The following is a 19,315-nucleotide window of genomic DNA, read 5'->3' on the forward strand; positions in this document are numbered from 1 at the left end:
AGGAGCCGGTGCCCATGCAGAGCTCCTGCCCTGCTAGAACAGGGGCTGGTTTTTCTGCTTTCTGAACGTCACCCTAACTGCTTCATTGGTGTTGCTTAAATAGAGCAACACACTGTGCAATACAGGAATTTCTTAGAGCACAAGGGGGGCAAACGCTCCCGGCCACACAGACCTGCTGGGKCCTGAACACAGACGCTGCGCGGCTGTGAGCGTGTGCCCCGCTCGCGCCACGAGCCCGCCCAGCCCCACGGAGCTGCTCCTTCAGCTGCAGCGCAGCTGCTCCGCGGGGCTAAGGGCTGCGAAAGCATCGGCGCTGCTTCGCCACGCGGCCGTTTCCATGAGTTACATTGTCCTCCTCTTATCCCTGCGTTGGATTCTACAAAAATGACAGAGCGCAAGGAAAGGAATATTACCTTTGGCTCAAAGAAATCTGGTAAGATATATATGCGTGTGTGTATATATATATATATTTATAAATATACATACAGCAAGTCTTGGTCAGGAGCAGAGCACCCGGCAGAGAAAACAGGGCAGTGCYGCGGCGCTGGAGCCAGGCACTGAGGTGAGGCCGCACGCGCTCGGCCCGTTCTGCTCACACAGGCGACATTCCCCAGGGCAGGAACGTCTCCCACTTCCCAGAGCAGAGCRCTCGTTCCAGCAGGGACACTCGCAGCTGTCCCATTTCACGGGTCACACCTGCACTCTGAAACAGCCTTTCACTGGAGCACTTCTGAGGACTACGCCCTGTGGACTTGGCTTTTTTAAGCAGGTTTTAGATTCAATTTTTTTGTTAGCTTGCATTTATGCGATTATGAGAAGAAATTCCACCTTGCAACCAAACCACTCAGGCTAACAGACAAGCGTTAAGTATCTTTTTAAGAGAACCTGCTCCTGCAAAACGCAGCATCTGCTCCTGAATCCCGACACTTAACTCTGTCCTCTTGAATAGACACGGCAGAAGTTAATTCATTCCCTCCTTTGGGGATCCGAGTCTCTGCACTTACCTGAAAGCTCAGGCCAACTCACCTGCTCTTCCTTCCTTCCTTCCTTCCTTCCTTCCTTCCTTCCTTCCTTCTTTCCTTCCTTCCTTCCCGGGTTCAGCTGCCAGGTCCGTGAGGGCTCTCGGGTGGTCCCAACGGCGGCACCTCAGGCAGTGCCTTGCGGCAGCGCCTCCTCGCTGCGCATGCTCCTCGCTCAGGGTCTGTCTCCCGGTGCTGCGGGTGCGCGGTGGGCAAGTCCCTTCCCCGGCGCCCTCCTGCCCCCGCTCGCCAGCCCGCTCTCCTCCCGCCGTCCCCGTCCTCGCCCGCRGCGCCTGAGCGAGCGAGGAGGTGCCGGCAGCCGCTCCCCCGCGCTGCGTCCACGGAGGCCGGGCACAATTGGCGCAAGGAGCAACGCGAGCTCGGCCACAGGCAAAGCAGAGCCGGCCGGCTCCGCGGGCGGGAGCCACGGGCCTTCGAAATGTAGCGGATCTCCTAAAGGTGAGCGATAGAGGCCTCAGGTACTATGACCAGAGAAGCTATGTTCAATAAAAATCCAAAATTACAGCCTTTGTGGTCACTGTCAAGTTGTCTCTAGAGAGAACTATTTCCACAAAAAAAAAAAAAAAAAAACCTCACTTTTATGCAAAACTTACTAGCAGTTTTAAAAATTTAAGTCACACTGGGAAACGCTGAAGATCAAAGCAGATTCCATCAATTACTTGCATGTTTGAGGAGAAGAGATAAGAAATAACTTTCAGGGTAGTTCAAAAAGAGCTAGAGAATTTGCATTTTAAAAAAAATTTATTTAGCTATCGGTTGCTCTTAAATTTAATTACAAAAATTAAAAAGAGCACTCAGTGCACTGACACGCTACTCGTTACTCCTGAAGCTCTTTTAAGACGCAAGGTGGCTCCTTCGAGATAAGACAGCTCAGCATGATCCGAACTCAACTATCCATTTTTCGTATTTCTCAATGTCCGCCGCAGACACCGATTTAGAAACCTTCCTCAAAGCCATTTCGAAGTCTTCCATGGTGGTGGGCATGTGCATCTCGTCTCGGGAGAGGTTCCGGATCTCCTCGGGCGTGAGGCCCTCGATGCGCCTCCTCATGGCCATGAGCGAGGCGTCTCTGGCGGGAGCAGCACAGAGTTACGGGGCGCGGGAGGGCGGCCCGGCAGCAACGCTGTGCTCTGCGAGGGCCGCCGCGACGCGGGGAGCCGCRGCAGGACGGGGCTCCAGCGCCCACCTCCGCTCGGCGCCCTGCTCCCGCCTCGGGAACRCTAAGCGTCCCGCCGGCGCACGGCCTCGCCGCTGCCTGGAGCTCGGCGAGCGCGCTCGCATCTCCAGTGCCGGCAGCAGCCGGGCACGGGCTCAGCTGAGCGCTCGGTGCACGCGGTAACACGGAAACGCTGCGGCTCACCCTGTTTTACTACTATATAGTTTACRACTGTCAGAAAGCACAACTAATTTTGTTTCGCAGCACAAATCCATGGGGGAAACCACGCTGTGCTATAGCATAAAGCGAGGCCATAGTCTCCTCAGCAGGTGAGGGTCCAAGGCAGCAAAGAGCGGTCCCTTTGGGGAAAGAGAGGCCAGAAGCAAGTGCTGTGGCCACAGGTACCAGCCTGGCGGKCAGGGCTGAGCTTCCTCCTGCAGGGAGAGAGCTCCCACTCCGGGTGTCACCAGAAGAGAGGCAAAGCAAGGAGGCCCGTGCCAAGGGGCAGCCCCACCAGGGGCACCGCGGGGCAGGCGGACACACACACCGTGTCTGCCACAGTCACTGAACCAAAGGGGTCACGGCCAGCCGGGGGTCCACCTGTGGCCAGGCAGAGCCCGGGGTGGCTTCCTAGCAGGCTCTACAGTGGAACATCTGGAGGAAACCCAGGACTTTCCCCAACACGACTTTTTACAGGAGGGACTTGTAGCTCATTCTCCTGACAGAGGAGCTCATCTCTCTCTCTCTCCTACCCACGTCTTCAGGGAGAGCTGCATGAGGAACTTACRCTACTTGTGGAAACCCTTGCAAAGAGCATTTCAGCTTATTCTGTTTCAAGTATCCCCCAGGGACAAGGCGACTCACGGCCYGTGCCATGAATTCACCAAGAAACCTGTGGCAATTCGAAAGCAGAACGCAGTAACTGGAGGCAGACACTTCAGTACAACATTAAAGTGAACGGCCTTGCTAAACTTTGCCTTAGCATTTATGAACTGAAAGCTGATGTTAAACAATATGCAGGGGGGAAAAAAATCCACACACCTAACTTGTGCTTCCTTTTGGTAAACTGGCAGCTGGAGACAGCTGCCACTTCCTTCAGCGCAGTCATCTGCTGACAGTCGTGGCAGCTTTGGCTGTTAGTGCTCTCCAGATGCACCCTTTGTGTCTGGAGAAGCACCAAAACTACAGGCAAAAGTAGGAAAGCCTCCMCGGCAGCGAAAGCTCCACAGCAAAGCCCATCCGAGCCTCCCTTCCTGCCCAGGACAGGGGCAAGCCAGTTTACACTGACATCTAACAAGCAATTCAGTCATATTCTACATTTCCTGAGTATGTCCCCCTTTCTCTTCTTTATTTGCAGYCCCATTGCCATCTTTCCTGTTTATCTGCTGCCTGCCAATAACTGCACTGTTACCTCCGCCTCTTTTTCACTCTGGCCCAGCAAACCTAATATTGTAGCTCAAATGCTTGACRATAGCAGGGTAATCTGAGCCAAACAGAGCTCTTGGCTCACCCCCTCCCTAGCTCCTGCCTCTGCCACTACTAAGTACTATGAAGTTCTACAAGTTTGTTCTACAACTCGGGTAAAGTCTGTATATTATAGTGCCAAGTTGCACAGGAGCACTTTTGTATCAGCCACGCATCTTTTGTCTCAGTATAGATGCAAGTCTCATCTAGAAGAGACACTGTCCCCAACATCATCAACAMGGCAGAGCAAATAAAAGTACTCAAATTAGCCTGTGTACCTACAAGTCACGCTCATCCAGACAACAGTTTGTCTGGATTTCTAGTCCCTACCACCTGGGTCATCAATATAGATATATCTTTTTAAATGATCTTTCATTTGTCCCAAAACACTTTGATAAAAAAAAYAAAGAGCAACAATACACATACAAATAAAATTCACTCAAAAATGTTACAAATACTGGCTTTTAAGCAAGGGCATTAGTATCAAGTCCAGTAGTAATTACAAACAGCAAACAGACCAGTGAAGACAAACTGCAGCTAAAATGCACAAAGCAACAGGCCAGCTAAATGTGAACCTATTCCCACAAAGTCCCTTCAAAGCATAAAGAACACCTAAGCAAAGGCTAAGCAAAAAAGCACCACAAATTCATCTGTAAACCTACAACTAGGACACGTCTGCAAACACTGTTTTTGATCAATATATGACCTATTAAGTATGACATGCCTTATATAATATGTCTTAATATGTTACATGTCATATAACATTATATAAGAAGAGCATCTCCAGCAGGTCGAGGGAGGTGATTGTCCCCCTATACACAGCCCTGGGGAGGGCACCCCCAGAGCACTGTGCCCAGTTCTGGGCTCCCCAGTACAAGAGGGATGTGGAGCTGCTGGAGAGAGTCCAGCGCAGGGCTACCAGGATGATCAGGGGCCTGGAACATCTGCTCTATGAGCAAAGGCTGAGAGAGCTGGGCCTGTTCAGCCTGGAGAAGAGGAGGCTGAGGGGGGACCTGATCAGCGTGTATAAATACCTCAAGGGAGGCAGTGAAGAGGAGGGGGCGGCCTCTTTTCAGTGTCGACCACTGACAAAATTAGAGTGAATGGCCACAAGCTGAGGCACCAAAAGTTCCACAGGAACTTAAGGAAAAATTTCTTGACAGTGAGGGTGACAGAGCCCTGGCACAGGCTGCCCAGAGAGGTTGTGGAGTCTCCTTCTCTGGAGGTCTTCAAAACCCACCTGGATGCAGCCCTGTGCCCCGTGCTCTAGGTGACCCTGYGTGAGCAGGGGGTTTGGACTCGATGACCTCTGAGGTCCCTTCCAACCTTAAGGATTCTACGATTCTATTCTATGGTTCTATGACTCCTCCTCAACAYTGTGAAAGCCTGTTGAGATGCAATAAAGCTGGAGGAGTTGGAAAGATGAAGAGTTCAGGTTTGCTCGGGAAGCAGTAGTGAGCTCCCCGACTCCCTGTTCACCCTTAAGTGACCCTTCCGAGGGAGCCTTTGCTGGCAAGTGTGGCTACAGGCTGTTCACGTTCTGTCGCCGTGATCCAGCCCAGCACACTGTGCTCCACTGGGCCAACCAGCCTCTGCAGGGCTGCATTATGAATCAGGGCAAGAAATGGGTCTGGGTTTGAGAAAAGTGAAAAGCTCTTATTACATGAAAATTAAAAAAGAAATCCAGGTAAATATGAACAGAGTATTTCATCTTTCAGATATACATAAACAACAGTCTATCCTTACCCAGAAGTTTAACCATGTCTATTTACTCTGTTACTTTAAAACAGTCTTAGTTTATAGTAGTATCGCAAATGATGTGACGTGAACCTACCTGCACACATTGGTAATGTCTGCACCTGAGTAGCCCTCCATCTTCTCAGCTATATTTGCAAGGTCAACATCATCAGCCAATTCCAGCTCTCGCAGATTTATTCTCAGGAGCTCCTCTCGACCTTTTGCTAACCGAAAAACAGAAAATTAAGTCTATTCAACCTGGGTTGTAAAGATAAACACTTTGAAGAGTTACATTAACATACCTGTACAAAGGTATGTTTAACATTTAGATTTATCATGATCCCAAATTCATTACAAATTTGCACTCAGATATCAGGAATATTTTGATGTCAGGTGACCAAAATTGAATGAATACTGATAAAATTTTGATTTTGGTCTTTTCAAGCCCCTGTTCCCCACAAATGTTTATACCTGATGGCAAAGGGATGTAAATCCTCTTTTCTAGTCTCCGCCTCAAGGCTTCATCAATATCCCAAGGAAAATTAGTAGCAGCAAGTACCATAACCATCTTTGAAGGATCATCATTTTCAGTAGCTCCTCCAACACCTGTGATACAGAAAAGAGGAAATAAAATGTTTATGTTTTGTGAAATTTTATGCATAGAGAAGCAATATTCATAGTTCCATTATATGACAGCAGCTATTCTGTCACACTACAGTATTAGTTTAGTTGCTCCTACATCTGGCACRTAGCAAGCAAAAACCCAGAGTCAGGTTAAGGAGGAGCTGGGGCATGGGATGCACAAGCAGAGGAAGCTCCTCCCTCGCGGCTGGGAGGCTGCTCGGGTGGAGCTCTGCACACCTCTGCCACCCCACTTACAGCTGCACACTCACCTCCTTCCTCCCTAACAGCTTTTGCTATTTCAGGGGAGGGAGGAGATGGAAGAAAGAGGGGAAAGGGTGCGGAGAGAGCACCCAAAAACCCCCACCCCACAAACATGGCCTTTACTAGCAGCCCTGTCCACAGATGCTATTCCTCCCGCTCTCCAAAAGTTTCTTTACTTCCAAATTCAGACTCATGMAGCAGGCAAGATTCATACAAACTGCTGCTGAAGTGAATGCTCTGACTCTGTGCTCTGAATTGCAACTTGTTTCACTGCACTTCAGAGCCGGAGGTGCTTCTGCACATAACTGCTGCATGAAGGAGCTGCATTTCATTAAAGTTGCCAGCCTCTGCCTTTACTGCTTTTGCTTACAAAGGGCCTAACCTTATGCCTGTATCTAGTCTGCCCCCAAATTTGCATGCAAAATACCACTTGTGAACGCTCAAATACAAGGACTTCAAACAGTTGTTACTATTAAAATTAGCTTAGGCACATACTTGCGGTATGAGTATTAGAGCTCTGCTGSTATTCAAAGGGAAACATGAAAGGGCAGCAACACCATAGACTGAAAAATAAGCCAATCTACTGATTTATGGAATTCTGTCCCAAAGTACACCACAGATCAGGGCTTTTCAGTTGCTCCTTTCCTTCTTCCCTCTTACTAAAAAGCTATAAAAAGGTCTAAGACTACCTCTATAAAGTTTTATCTGTGCAAAATGTTGCTTACCTGTAAACTTCACTGTTCTAAATTATTATAAATTCACTCAGTATTTTAGAGGGAAAAGCTCCATAGCTATTTCTATAAAATCTTTTATCTTATTTATATTTTCAGGGGAAGACAGAAGATCCCAAAGAAGTTCAGCACAGTGACAGGCTTTTAAGTTTCAATTGGCACAGGTGACAGTTGTTCTGACCCCCCTCTCCAAAACCAAGTAAAAAGCAGGTGATGAGCTAAGGAAAGACCTGAGGGGAGAGGGAGGKAAAAGAGTCATCTTCAACACTACCCTTGTATGTGGGTAAGCAATTCACTTTCCCTTAGTTTTGAAATCTTGCATTCTGCATTGAATCCTCTTCATTCTGCATGAATGAATTACACTATCTCTTTCCTTCCACACTGGCAGATAAAATAGTACATTTGTGTGTCTTCTTTTAATCCCAACTTAAAGGGAACTGCACGCAAAGAATTATATTTGGATCTTTTCTTCCCTCAAGCTTCCTCCAATYGAGAGCTTCCCCGTTATCAAGCTACTTACCATCCATCTGGACGAGCAGTTCTGCTTTCACACGCCTGCTGGCTTCGTGCTCCTCTGAAGTGCCCCTGCGACTGCAGATGGAGTCTATCTCATCTATAAATATAGTTGTGGGGGCATAAAAACGAGCCTGAAAAAAGCCAAAGATAAAACAGAAACGCAAATTTGGTAAGTTAGAAATAACTAAGGACAAATTTATCTCAATGAATCAGCCCTAAGTATCAAGCAATAAGCTATAAAATAACCCTCTCTTTCCCATCTTTGACCATTTTACAGAGATACAGAGCAGCTGCAAGTTCATTAACAACATTTGAGTAGAACAGYGTTTTGGAAGCAGCCGATGATCACTGAGGCTAAGGCAACTATTTATAAGGTTATCTTCCCTGCACATGACTGCCTTTACTTTTGTGAACGTCTGAAAGCCATCCCCGAATGCTGGAGTAAGAACTTACTGAAAGTCAGGACTAATGCTAAGCTMGGATAGCACATCACTGGGAGCCAGGCACTACAATATACATCACTATCAATTTTGGAGGTAACTTTCCGAGAAGCTGGTCCTCTGCAAGTTAACCTTGATCCTTCTGAAAGATGAAGGAGRCCAAAGAGGAAACCACCTGCTATAATAAAAGTTACTCTCCTATGAGCTCCTGTGTGTACACACAGTTTTCATAGATAGGCGTGTTATTAATGGCAGAGTCTAAACTCCTGTAGTGCGGTCAAACTAAGTTGTAAAACCTGATCCTGAATTTTCTGGCTTTTATAGCCACTGCAATTGCAACTCCAGCCTTTACACCAACCTCCCACCCCTTTCAGCACTGGACACCCTAGGAAACTGCATACGTGGACCCAGTCACATGAAAAATTTGTRTGCTCTAAACAGATTTCAAATGTTACACGCTCTGGAGCCAACTAAGTAGCTGATACAGTCTGGAATTCTGTTTACAGCACATTCCCAGAAAACAAGAGCCTACCTAGGCTRTGTGAGATTGCTACATAAAGATTTGCTTCCAAGTATGTTCTACAGCACTCCTCAGCTTATAGCAAGCCACCTGTAACACAACAAACTCGTGCCAAAAATACAGATGTCCCTTTTTTCAGTTAAAACTATTTACCAATAAAACAGGTCTTGGACATGGCCGGATCAAAAGTCCTGAAGCATTCTCAGACTGGAAAACTCTATGCTTGCTACCGAGCCTACATTTTGCAAGATTTCCCCATTCCCAAAGTAATTCTATTTCATTATTACATTATTTACATTAAGAAAGTTTGGTCACCATTTCAAACAGTAGACGAACAAGTTTCTCAGATTCGCCTCTGTACTTTGAGGTAAGTGTGGAAGAAGAAACATTGAAGAAAGTAGTCTTGCATTCAGTAGCTACAGCCTTTGCCAGGAGGGTTTTTCCAGTCCCAGGGGGACCAACCATTAGCACACCCTGTTAAAAGCAAATGAGATCCCACTTTTAGAACGGGAATCAAAACTGACAAGTTCACCATTCATTTATAGCAGACTATCAGAATACTAGATGAGAAATTTTGCTTTAAGAATTACTCAAAGCTAAGTCACTAAGTACAATTGCTCTCTAGAAACCATGTCAGTAACACAGCTGAAGAGTGTATTTATTTTAGCTAATACCTTTATTTTGTTACTACAACCTGCCATAAACTACAATATTAAAAGTGAAAAGAATGTATATAAGCTATAGAACAGTTGTAGTTTCTTGTTCCTCCAACACCTAATCTCAGAATCCTATTTATGAACACAGGACTGGATTTCCTACCTTCCACGGTCTTCTAATTCCCTTAAAAAATTCTGGCATCCACATTGGTAGAACTACAGCTTCTTTGAGCAGCTTTTTGGCTTCTACTAAATCAGCAATATCATCCCTGACAAAAAAAACAAAAAAAAAAGTGGCTTAACAGATTAAAACAGGCTGCAAAAAATAATTTCCTATCTCAAATACGCAACCAAAACCCCTGCTACATAATGACTATTCCATAAATTAGATTATGGAGTTGGGAGTGTTTAATTTGCAATGGGAAAAGCCTACAGCTACTGTTGTCATTTAGTTGATAGACTCCAGTGAAAGGAGAGGCAGAGGAGAAACCACATGTTGCTTCATTAGAAGCATCACTGCTCTTATTCACAGAAGCACAATAAGGAGGATATGGCAAGTTGGGATGAACTTAGGCTAGTCCTAGCTGATCCTTTCTGTTATGCTACGAAGTTGGCTGCTCCAGAAACTCAAACAGCATCTGTCATCATCAAGTGAACAATCTACTAAAGGTCAGTAGAGAGAACTGAATGAAGATTTTTTTTTTTTTTTTTTTTTTTTTTTTTTTTTTTTTTTTAAGAATTCATTTTCAGAAAGTGAATTAATATTAGAAAAACTATATGCTGGTCCCTTCTTGATGGCAGCTCTACGGGCATTCCTCTTATCAGCACACGTCCAAATAACTCTTCAGTTACAAAACCTACCTAGTTTGAGAATGTTTCAAGTCTGAAGTTATTTAAAATTCAGTACAAAACCTGAACACTGTATTTATACATTAACCAAAATACATGTCAACGGTCCTACACCTACAATTCTGAGATTTTTTAAAGCCTTTTTTATTTGCAAAAGTTCTTTTGCTTGTTTAATCCCCACAAAATCTCCTAAGCTCAGTAACATTCAGAACACAAAACAACCTTTGTGTAAGGTTTAATATGTAACACATTTATGTAAAGGCATTGACATGGAGCTGTATCTTGTACTGGAAGTCACAGCATGTCCAAAACCAACGCAAAGGATACTATATTGACAAAGCATCTCTATTAATTAGTTTTTGATCCTTGTGTCCTGCAAAATAGGTTGTTAAACCAAGAGGCACTGGCAAACAACAATCTTAAACAGCCAAGCAGCATCTCATAAGCTGGTTTCAGGATTCTCTGGGAAAAGAATGAGAACTTTGTATGGCTGGAATGGGGAAAGGGTGTGTGTGTGGGGGGGTGGAAATCTGAGTTCTTAAAAAGAAAATACACAAGCTCAGTTGCCTATTTCATGTGCAAAGTAAAAGCTGTAGATAATATAAACAGGTGTTAAAACATTTAATTCTTGTGAAGTTATAACTGAAAAGGAAGCAGCAACTCAAGAAATACCCCACACTATTATTCAAACTTACACAGTATTATTCAAACTTACCATCTAATGTTGGGATTTTGAGAAATTATATCTCTTTCCAAAGCTTCTACTAAATCTTTATCATACCCAGTACCATCAAATTTCTTTGGTTCAGATTCTGCAATCTCAGATGTGGATTTGTTCTACAGAAGAGATACAGCAGAGCATCAGCTATATTACCAATAGTTTTTTTTTTTAATATCAAGTCCTCAATAGCACCCTGTCTTCTAGAAGTAAGCAATTCAAAATAGCACCAGAGTTGAGACATCTCTTTTACTATTGACTATAAGAAAAAAAAAATGACAGAAGATAGTCTGAAAACAAGGAAGCCACATAGAAAAAAAAGACTAAAAAAAAAAAAAAAAAAAAAAAAGACTTGTGGGGTGGGAGGGGAACAAAACTCCTCCCAGAATGCTCTGTCCTGGGAGCACGTGTGAGCGTGTCCTTAGTGATAACGACTATCAGGTAAACACCACAGTTCAGTAAATGAAAGCAGCAGTCTGATAAAAACACCCATCTACAGGGGTTGAAGAAGCTAATAGAGCCCCTGTATTACACAGGCATTTGATTGACTCTTTTTTTGAAAACTACGACAAAGAATTTATTATCTTCAGTATGATACCTTCTTATGGTCATCAAGTAAATTTATGAAAACTACAGCACAGACAAGAATTAAAACACTCGGGGATTACCAGCGTACAATGTAGATCATTCTCCCTCAAATTGTATCGAGTTTTTGTTTTAAACYGAGAATCCCGAGCTTTTACTAGGTTAAAATCCAAAACACATMTGCAAACACACAGGCACCCTCCCCGAAACCATCCCTTTAAAATTAAGTTTCTGAGGATTTGTTTCCTTGCACATAGCCCAGAAGAGGTGAGTCAGTCTCAGACCTGGACGTGCAAGAGCATCACAAGAACCCACGRGCTCACTCCACGAAGCCTGGTTTCAGCAACTCAGTACTATGCTTTTAAGCAACTATTCCCAAGCTGTAGTACAGAAGCCCATATATACAAAAAGGGACAAGTGACTTCTGGTCTTATAGTAGTTGCACCAGATCAGGGATTTTTTTCTTAAGCTTTTTTTCTAATTAGATCATTTCATACCATTCAGTCATCAGTACTGTGCATAAAGCAAAGGTACCTTACCAAGCAAGATGTACACTGACTTGGACAGCTGAAACATTTTATAGGCATCCAATTTTGCCAGATACTCAACACTAAGAAAGCAAGAATTCAAATCTCCAAAATTCCAGTGCTGTTATTTGCGGGCTTACCTTCTCCTCCTTTCCTTTAATTTGCTGCTCCTTCTTCTCCCGGCCACGGACTGCCTTCCCTTTCTCACTGGGATTTCGGGAGGATGGACGGTGGGGGCCTCTCACTGCTGCACTTATACGATTATTGTGGCCTCTACAATCACTGCACTGAGCAGACTGACGTCTCCTGGGTCCTGGCGAAGGTCTAATTAGTCACAACATATGCAAAAAACCTCAGTGTGAAGCCACTGSAGAGCACTACATAATCACATCGGTTATCAACTATAACAGCCATTAAGATAAAACTCTAYATGTATCTGTATATATTAACATTCACTCACTGAAAGGTGCCACCAGACTTATTTTCAGAAAGTCATTTCTGAAAAGGGAATTTCATTTTCCCTTTGCAACCAACTCCAGTCTTATTATTTGTCTAAAACAAGTTCCTAGCTTTGTATATTATATAAATAAAAGTAATCCTGGCATAAAGGGACTCAAAAARAGAAGAGTCAACAGATTTTCTCCTTACCACAACTACCTTCACTCACTCTCCCACCCAAATGAATTAAAAGGTTTCTCATGAACATCTGATTTTCACTTCCTTCAAAGGAAAAATCTGTGTGGGGAGGAAAGAGATCTGGTCTCTCCCATCACTGCCTCTCATTCTCCCGAGAGAGCAGCTCCTAGCTACATAAAAGATAGCTCATTTAAAATGTAACTCACATACTTCCAGATCCTGGCTTCTAAGATAAATTATAACGTGATAAAGGGAAATGAGAAAACACACAAAATTACTTATATAAAGCACATGTAAATACCAATCCATATCTCTTAGTAAGATCCCCAAAACAAAACACTTTTTGTTTCTTGTCCCAAAATTCTCTTCTCAGAGTTTCCATTTTAAAGACTCTCCCCACAAAATAAAATCATACAAAATGCATACTTGAGCAGTCCTACCAACACATTACACCAATACCTTAAGTATTAACAAGTCACCAATATTTAGCCACCTTTGAATTCCACCCCTAAGCTCAATGTACTGCAGCAATCCGCACTCAAACCCTTCCTAAATTAATTAACTCTGATTTCTCAACATAGCCTGTGTTTTCACCATGGCTTTTCATATTGCCACAACCCAATACTTAATCGGTCCACAAATAAATGAAATGGACAAAAAGTGRAAGACTGGAGTGACACAACATTTAGAAATATTGTGTCTCTCTTCTGTATAAAACTAGAGGAAAAAAATTTGAAAATTCCTAAATTCCACACCCTAATGTTCTACTAGGTTTTATTAAAATTGAGATAGATGGAGAAGCAAAACAAGCAACCCCGCCAAAATCTCCATCGTTAAAGACTGAAGTACTGACGTCACCAGTGTGTGAGAAACAAGTTGTCAGAGGCTCAAGCAGCAGTTTGGCAGAACTTCTCAGTTGATCTATCAGGTATTTGCTGTCAAAAGGCACAATCCTATGTCTGCCTTGCATACACTCCTGTTTCCTACCTCATGCTACATTGCAATTTGTTTTGGCAGTTGATTCCCCCCAATTCACCAACTCAAAAGGGGAAAAAAAAATAAAGCCCCACATTCCTAGGCCTGGAGTAAAACTTGAGCTTCCATCTAACAAATTTATCGTAAGTGAAGGTACAAAATGAAGTGTGAAACTCATCAARTCTACAAAAATTAAAACCGCAAATGGTATCTCCTTCACAGAAAATGAATAGCAAACTACTTATGTTTAACTGCTGTACACCTAAAATCTATGACCAAAATTAAGCAGCAGTAGGCTGAAGGCAAAGCACACCGCCCTGATATATATACATAAATGAAAGTCTTCAGGTAAGTCTTCTCTTACCTGCGTTCAGCAGGTACTGGCAAAGACCAGACTTCTGCATCATGAGCTGGTAATTCTTGTTGTGAAGCTTTCAGCGGAGTACTATCTAGTTTAAAACTCTCTAGGGTTTTCATTATATCTTTCACATGCTTAGCTTCCACACTTATCTCCTGCCAAACCTGACAAAAAGGGAAAAAAAAAAAAATCAGTAGAATAAGCATATTGCAAGCAAGTTTGTAACAGTCTTCTCAAACTCTATGCAGTTTCTGCCTTGATTCCACAGTGTTTCACAAGCTAGCCTAATCTACCATATTAAACAAGAATAATGCACATCAGATATTAAGAATGCTTCTCTCTCTCTCTCTCTCTCTCTCTCTCAGCACATTTTTAAGAGCAAACACATTTTGAATTTAATATCAAAGATACAGAGAATTTTGGCACATTTTTCTGTGCTGTGCTTTGCTGACATTTAAACAAGTGCCACCTAATGGATTTAAGAGCAGTGAAAAAAAAACGGTGTTTTGTGTTATGGTTAAATTGACATGGTAGCCATAGCTTCTGTTAAGGCTCTACAAATCACATTACTGAAATAATTGAGAGAGGAGTAAGACTATTCAAGCTAAGCCTAGAGCTTTAGCATCACAGGGATATTCAGCAGTGAAAAGCTGAAAAGCAGACAGAGCTCTGCCCCCCGGCACGGCTGCCTTGCCTGGCCTCTTCTGCCAGTGTCAGAGCAAGAAATCACAAGGAAGGCTGGAGTAAGTCTGAATCATAACACCAGAGCTTTATCTGAGCACTGTGTAGACAGCAAAATTGGATAGTTTAATACCTTGAAAAGGATTATTTACCTGCTGCCATTTCTGTTGCAGATAGGTATCTCTGACGGAGTAGAGGTATTTATTCATTTGGTCAAGAACTCCCTGGTAATAGACCATCGCAGAGTCGTAGTTGCCCAGCAGTGCATATTCACGGGCCAGCTTTACATTCTCACTAATCATAACAAGGCTCATGTTCAACATGAAGCTGGAAGAGATAAGGAATATTTATATTATGAAAAATTCCACAACCCAGGAACAGAACAAGACTTTACAACTATTTGCACACCATCACCACCTTACTAGACCTATTGAAACACCGAAACAGGAAGTTGATCAGAACAAGGTTCTAGAAAAAAAAAAAAGTGTTCAATCCTGAAAGGTAGCTGGGCTGTTCTATTATTAGAGGTGAAGCTTGTCTCTCCATATTTTTTATGCAATGAAGATTTTGTTTAAAAGCACAAAAAAGACATAGAAGCCCTTCAAACTGTGTACAAGCCATAATCACCACCTCTCTGTCACTCTTTTTTCCCCACTTTTTAAAATGAGCAGATATTTCCTCATCAACACTACAACATTCTCCATTCTTCATAATTTTATATATGTTAAAAAAGGTTTCCTTCTACCAGCTGCATTAAGTTTTGTTCAATTTGTTACTTTACCATTCCAGGTATATGAGCTTTACAGTCTGACTTTGTATTGTGGAAAATACTGATTCCACATTTGTTTGATTTTACAATCTTCCACTTCTACTTAATGTTTCAACATTAAATATCCATCTTGCCTACCCTGCTTCTTCCTTCCCATCACTTTCACTATTACACTTAAAGACATATGAAAAATACYAACTTTGCCAGAATATCACTGAAAAATAAGGAAAAAACCACTTAACATCTAGCAAGTGGCTAGAAACTTTATTTAATGCATAGCTCAAATCGTGGCATTTCTCCCACAGAATGTTTTGGGGGAGCAAAAATCAGACTAGTAYCACTGGCCCTCTGCAGCATTAACAGAATCCAAACTTTTAGACTATAACAACACAGAATTATTATTTAAACAAATACGGTAACAGGCAGAAGCAGCAGACGTATCCATTATGGTCCAAGCACAGTCTATATGGGAATGTTCCTCTGCTCTTCTACCATGTATTCCTCCCCATCCCCTTCTGCTCCAATATCAGGGCCATTCCTACTTCAATTTCCCTGCTTTACTCCAAGCTTTGTAGAACCCAGTGCAAAAAAGGGAAGAGAAGAACAAGCCTGCAGGTGGGTCTCCTGGCTCTCATTGCAGCATCCGCACCCAGTCAGTACCAGGAACAAAAAACCTGCAGACAAGACACTACTGCTAAGCTCTAGGATGAGGCGTACTTGATAGAGATCAACTATTTAAAGAATGTAAGAGGTACTAAGTCTTTACTGCGCATGCGAGTTTAAGACTGAAAACATTTCAAGACCAGGTCACGGTCAAATCCAGACACACTGTGAGAGGTTTCAGAAATTGCACTTCGCAAACCAGATGATCCACTGCTCAATGTTAAGTCTCTGTTGTAAAGAGGAACTAAATACAAATCAAACATTGTAGGGCTTGCATTTTTTTTTCTTTTGTTCTTCTCCTCCCTTCTTTCTCCAAGCAGTTTTATTCCTGGGTAAACAGCTGATACAGTCAAAATCCTCTTATTTTTCCTTCCTTCCTTCCTTCCTTCTTATTCTCCAAAATTACTCAAAGCAGACAGCTGTCATGAAAAACTTCAGTCCAAATAGCAAAACTTTGGCAATAGGAAAACTGAGGACAGGCCTCATTAACAAGTTATGAAAGGTATACTGGAAAATCAGTATCATCAGCTGTGCCTATAACCACATTCTTCACTAGCCTCTTTTCTCACAAAATAATTCCARTCTTGTCATATCACATCACTGTCACTCCGGCCCTCCCACACAGAGCTGAGCTCGCTCTCCTGCTCTCACAAGGATCCGCGCTGCAAAATCTCCAGGAGGCCACAGGCTCAGTGTGCGAGACACTATGTCTACGAGTGATGTGGCTGATGGCACCAGCAGTTACAACGCCTGCCACATCCCAGCTCCATTAGGCTGGCAGATGTAATTTGCCTTGGGAGCTCTGTTGCTTTTACCCCAGGAAAAAGGGCCTTAAGATGCTTGTGCACCGCCGCGTGGCTCATCAGGCAGATATTACTGTGGGGTTTTACTACTATTTTTGGGATGAGCCCAAGTGGAAAAGCTTGCTCCTACCAGATCCACCTGTTTGCCCATCTTGAGATGACTAACCCTGCTGAAATCACAAGTTGAGCAACAAGTTAATAAACATTTAAAAATCAAGTAATAGCAAGTTACTAGAGCCCAACTAGACTCTCAAACAGAGAGAGAAATCATTTATAGCTTTTTACACCAAATGCTCTTGAGCAGCACAAAACTCAGTTCTGTTCAAATATCCACAGGAAAAACCCTATGAGTATTTTTCTTTTGAAAAGGAAAAAAAATAGTAAGAATGAACAAAAGCCAAAGGGCCCAAGACAGAAAAGCTTGGGTTCAGAACCATGATATTCCATTACAGGAGTAAGGCTTTTTTTTTTTTTTTTTTTTTTTTTTAAACGGAGGAAAAAAAAAATATATATATATATATACACACACACAGGAGGACTGAAAGAACACAGAATAGGAGTAAGTAAAACATTACACAAAGAAAAACTGCTCACTTAAATTTCTAATTCTTCTGATGTAACCAAAGCAGTGCATATATAAGTAGATATCAGTCTATTGATTTCATATTACACATTTCAGTGTAATAAATACATGYGAGAATTTAATTTAAATTAGCACCACACAGTTTATTGCTTCCCACTGAGTCATGGGAGCAGAAGAGCTTAGGAGGGCTTTGAAACACGAGGCACCTGCGCGCACGTGGGGTGGAAGGAAGCGGCCACCTCTGCCCACGTGCCTGGCCAGGCTGCTGCCGATGCCATCGTAGGATACGGGAGACACGCGCTCAGAACAGCCTGGAAACCCTGTAAAAGTACTCGAGTACACACAAATTCGGAGTTAAACCGGACCAGAGCTATAAAACAGAACTAACATAGTCTAGCTGTGAATCACTTCATAGTTTTCACTTTTAAGTATTTACAAATACCGAGAACTACCACGTCACAGGATGCCAAAACAGCAAGGCAGTCCTTATCAATTAGAGCCACTCTGTGAATCATATCCAGGGAAGTTACCTGTGCTGCAGCAGCCTGCTCAGGTTCACAGGTCACGGGCTTGTGAAGTTACCCCAAACAGAACACAAGTAACCCAGGCACTGTGTCTTGTAAATTTACATCTACCCTGTACATACACAGCCATACGTACCACACAACGTAAAGGCGCTGCGGTAAGAAGGCTTGTTCAGGGCACTGACTATGAACATTTAYAGTTGCCAGAGACAAATAAAATAGAAATTCATCAAATTACCCTTCTCAGAAAAAGCATCTGTAGCAGCAGGATACATTTTCCTACTTGCTCCAAGCACCTGGGATACTCCTAGAGTTTCAAACAGCAAGAACAGAATGGTTTGAAACCTAACGTTGGTCAAAAAAATTAAATCTTTTCAGAGTCAAGTTTTATAACTTATTTTTATATTGCATTTTTGTATGACATTTTAAAGATAATGTCTCACAATAACTTGAAGGGATTACCAAGTATCCAGCCTTGGTCATATTCATTCAGGAAGATTTTTGGAAACCTATGATGAAGCCAAGCATGATCTCGGCCCAGTTTCACAAATACATTCCCCACAACTTAAGAGATCAATATTCAGATGTTGGGAGGAGGGAGTAAAGTTGAGGTCTACCAGTTACTACGGAGGTCCAGTAACTGGAGCAGCCCTTCTGCTCATCTAGAGCTGAGTACAGAGAGCAAGAGGAGGTTATTTTAGAAAAATGCTTCAGCACAACAGGGACATTTGGGGCTACGTCAGAGCCTAGACGATGGCAGTGGACAATCTTCCATTATTTGATATCAAATCTCCTTATCAGACTGAACACAACCATGGCAACTCAGGAAGTTCAGCAAACCAGAAGATTTTTTTAAAAAGTAATAGCTTTTAGGAATCAGGTTTTGTTCATGACATAGTTTGTCCTGTATCACCTAWGAATTCCTTTCAGCTTTAACATCCTGYTTCAAAACCCTCCTAGCAACATTCRGTATCAGCGGGCAATTGTGCTAACTATTCTGGCTAAAATTAGTTGCCAGACTTACTGCACATGAAACAAAAACTTTCTCAATTTCTTTTTACACCTAACAGTAATGGTGGCAAAAGGAAAAACATCAGCAACCCTGAAGATAAACATACTTAGCTTGCTGTTTAGACAGCAGAAAACAAAACATTAAGCTGTCTGCCAACACGTTCTCCATTTTACGCTTTCAAGACCAAGCCTTTCTGAAGGGCTCCTCAAGTCACGTTATTTACTCCCCGCTTGCCGGCACTGGCATTTTGGGGCCAGCCCGTATCAACCCGGAGGCTCCTCAGCGAGCAGCGTTGCAGAAGGCGCTGTAAGAAGCAGCGCCCCTCGCTTCGCTCTGCCAGGGGGGACGCTACGGGCACGGCCTCCAAAAGGCTGGCTCCGGTTTAAAAGCAGCTAACTGGGCAAAGGCCGGTGGGGGCGAGGACCCGAGCGCGCGGGCCAGGGCGGCTCAGCCCGCGGCGGGGAGCGGCGGCCGCGCTCGCGCCCAC

The 19,315-nt window shown here is 43.3% G+C and overlaps 1 protein-coding gene across 2 annotated transcripts in view; it reads right to left on the reverse strand.

Annotated features, from left to right (window-relative positions):
• Positions 1–1,781: 1,781 nt before the first annotated feature.
• The window catches only part of KATNA1 (katanin catalytic subunit A1), an 18,100-nt gene continuing 566 nt past the window's right edge, over positions 1,782–19,315 (reverse strand). For both annotated transcript variants that reach the window (XM_026044405.1, XM_026044406.1), the window contains exons 2-11: positions 14,627–14,801; positions 13,800–13,957; positions 11,965–12,148; positions 10,710–10,831; positions 9,309–9,414; positions 8,805–8,963; positions 7,534–7,660; positions 5,869–6,003; positions 5,495–5,621; positions 1,782–2,109 (exon numbers count right to left, since the gene is read on the reverse strand). In XM_026044405.1, coding sequence (XP_025900190.1) covers positions 1,911–2,109; positions 5,495–5,621; positions 5,869–6,003; positions 7,534–7,660; positions 8,805–8,963; positions 9,309–9,414; positions 10,710–10,831; positions 11,965–12,148; positions 13,800–13,957; positions 14,627–14,797 — 1,488 coding nt within the window. In that variant the 5' untranslated portion in view covers positions 14,798–14,801 and the 3' untranslated portion in view covers positions 1,782–1,910. The remainder of the gene's footprint in view (positions 2,110–5,494; positions 5,622–5,868; positions 6,004–7,533; positions 7,661–8,804; positions 8,964–9,308; positions 9,415–10,709; positions 10,832–11,964; positions 12,149–13,799; positions 13,958–14,626; positions 14,802–19,315) is intronic.

The sequence above is a fragment of the Nothoprocta perdicaria genome, unplaced genomic scaffold (genome assembly GCF_003342845.1).
Source record: "Nothoprocta perdicaria isolate Ctin4 unplaced genomic scaffold, notPer1 scaffold_36, whole genome shotgun sequence".
Classification (NCBI taxonomy): Eukaryota; Metazoa; Chordata; class Aves; order Tinamiformes; family Tinamidae; genus Nothoprocta; species Nothoprocta perdicaria.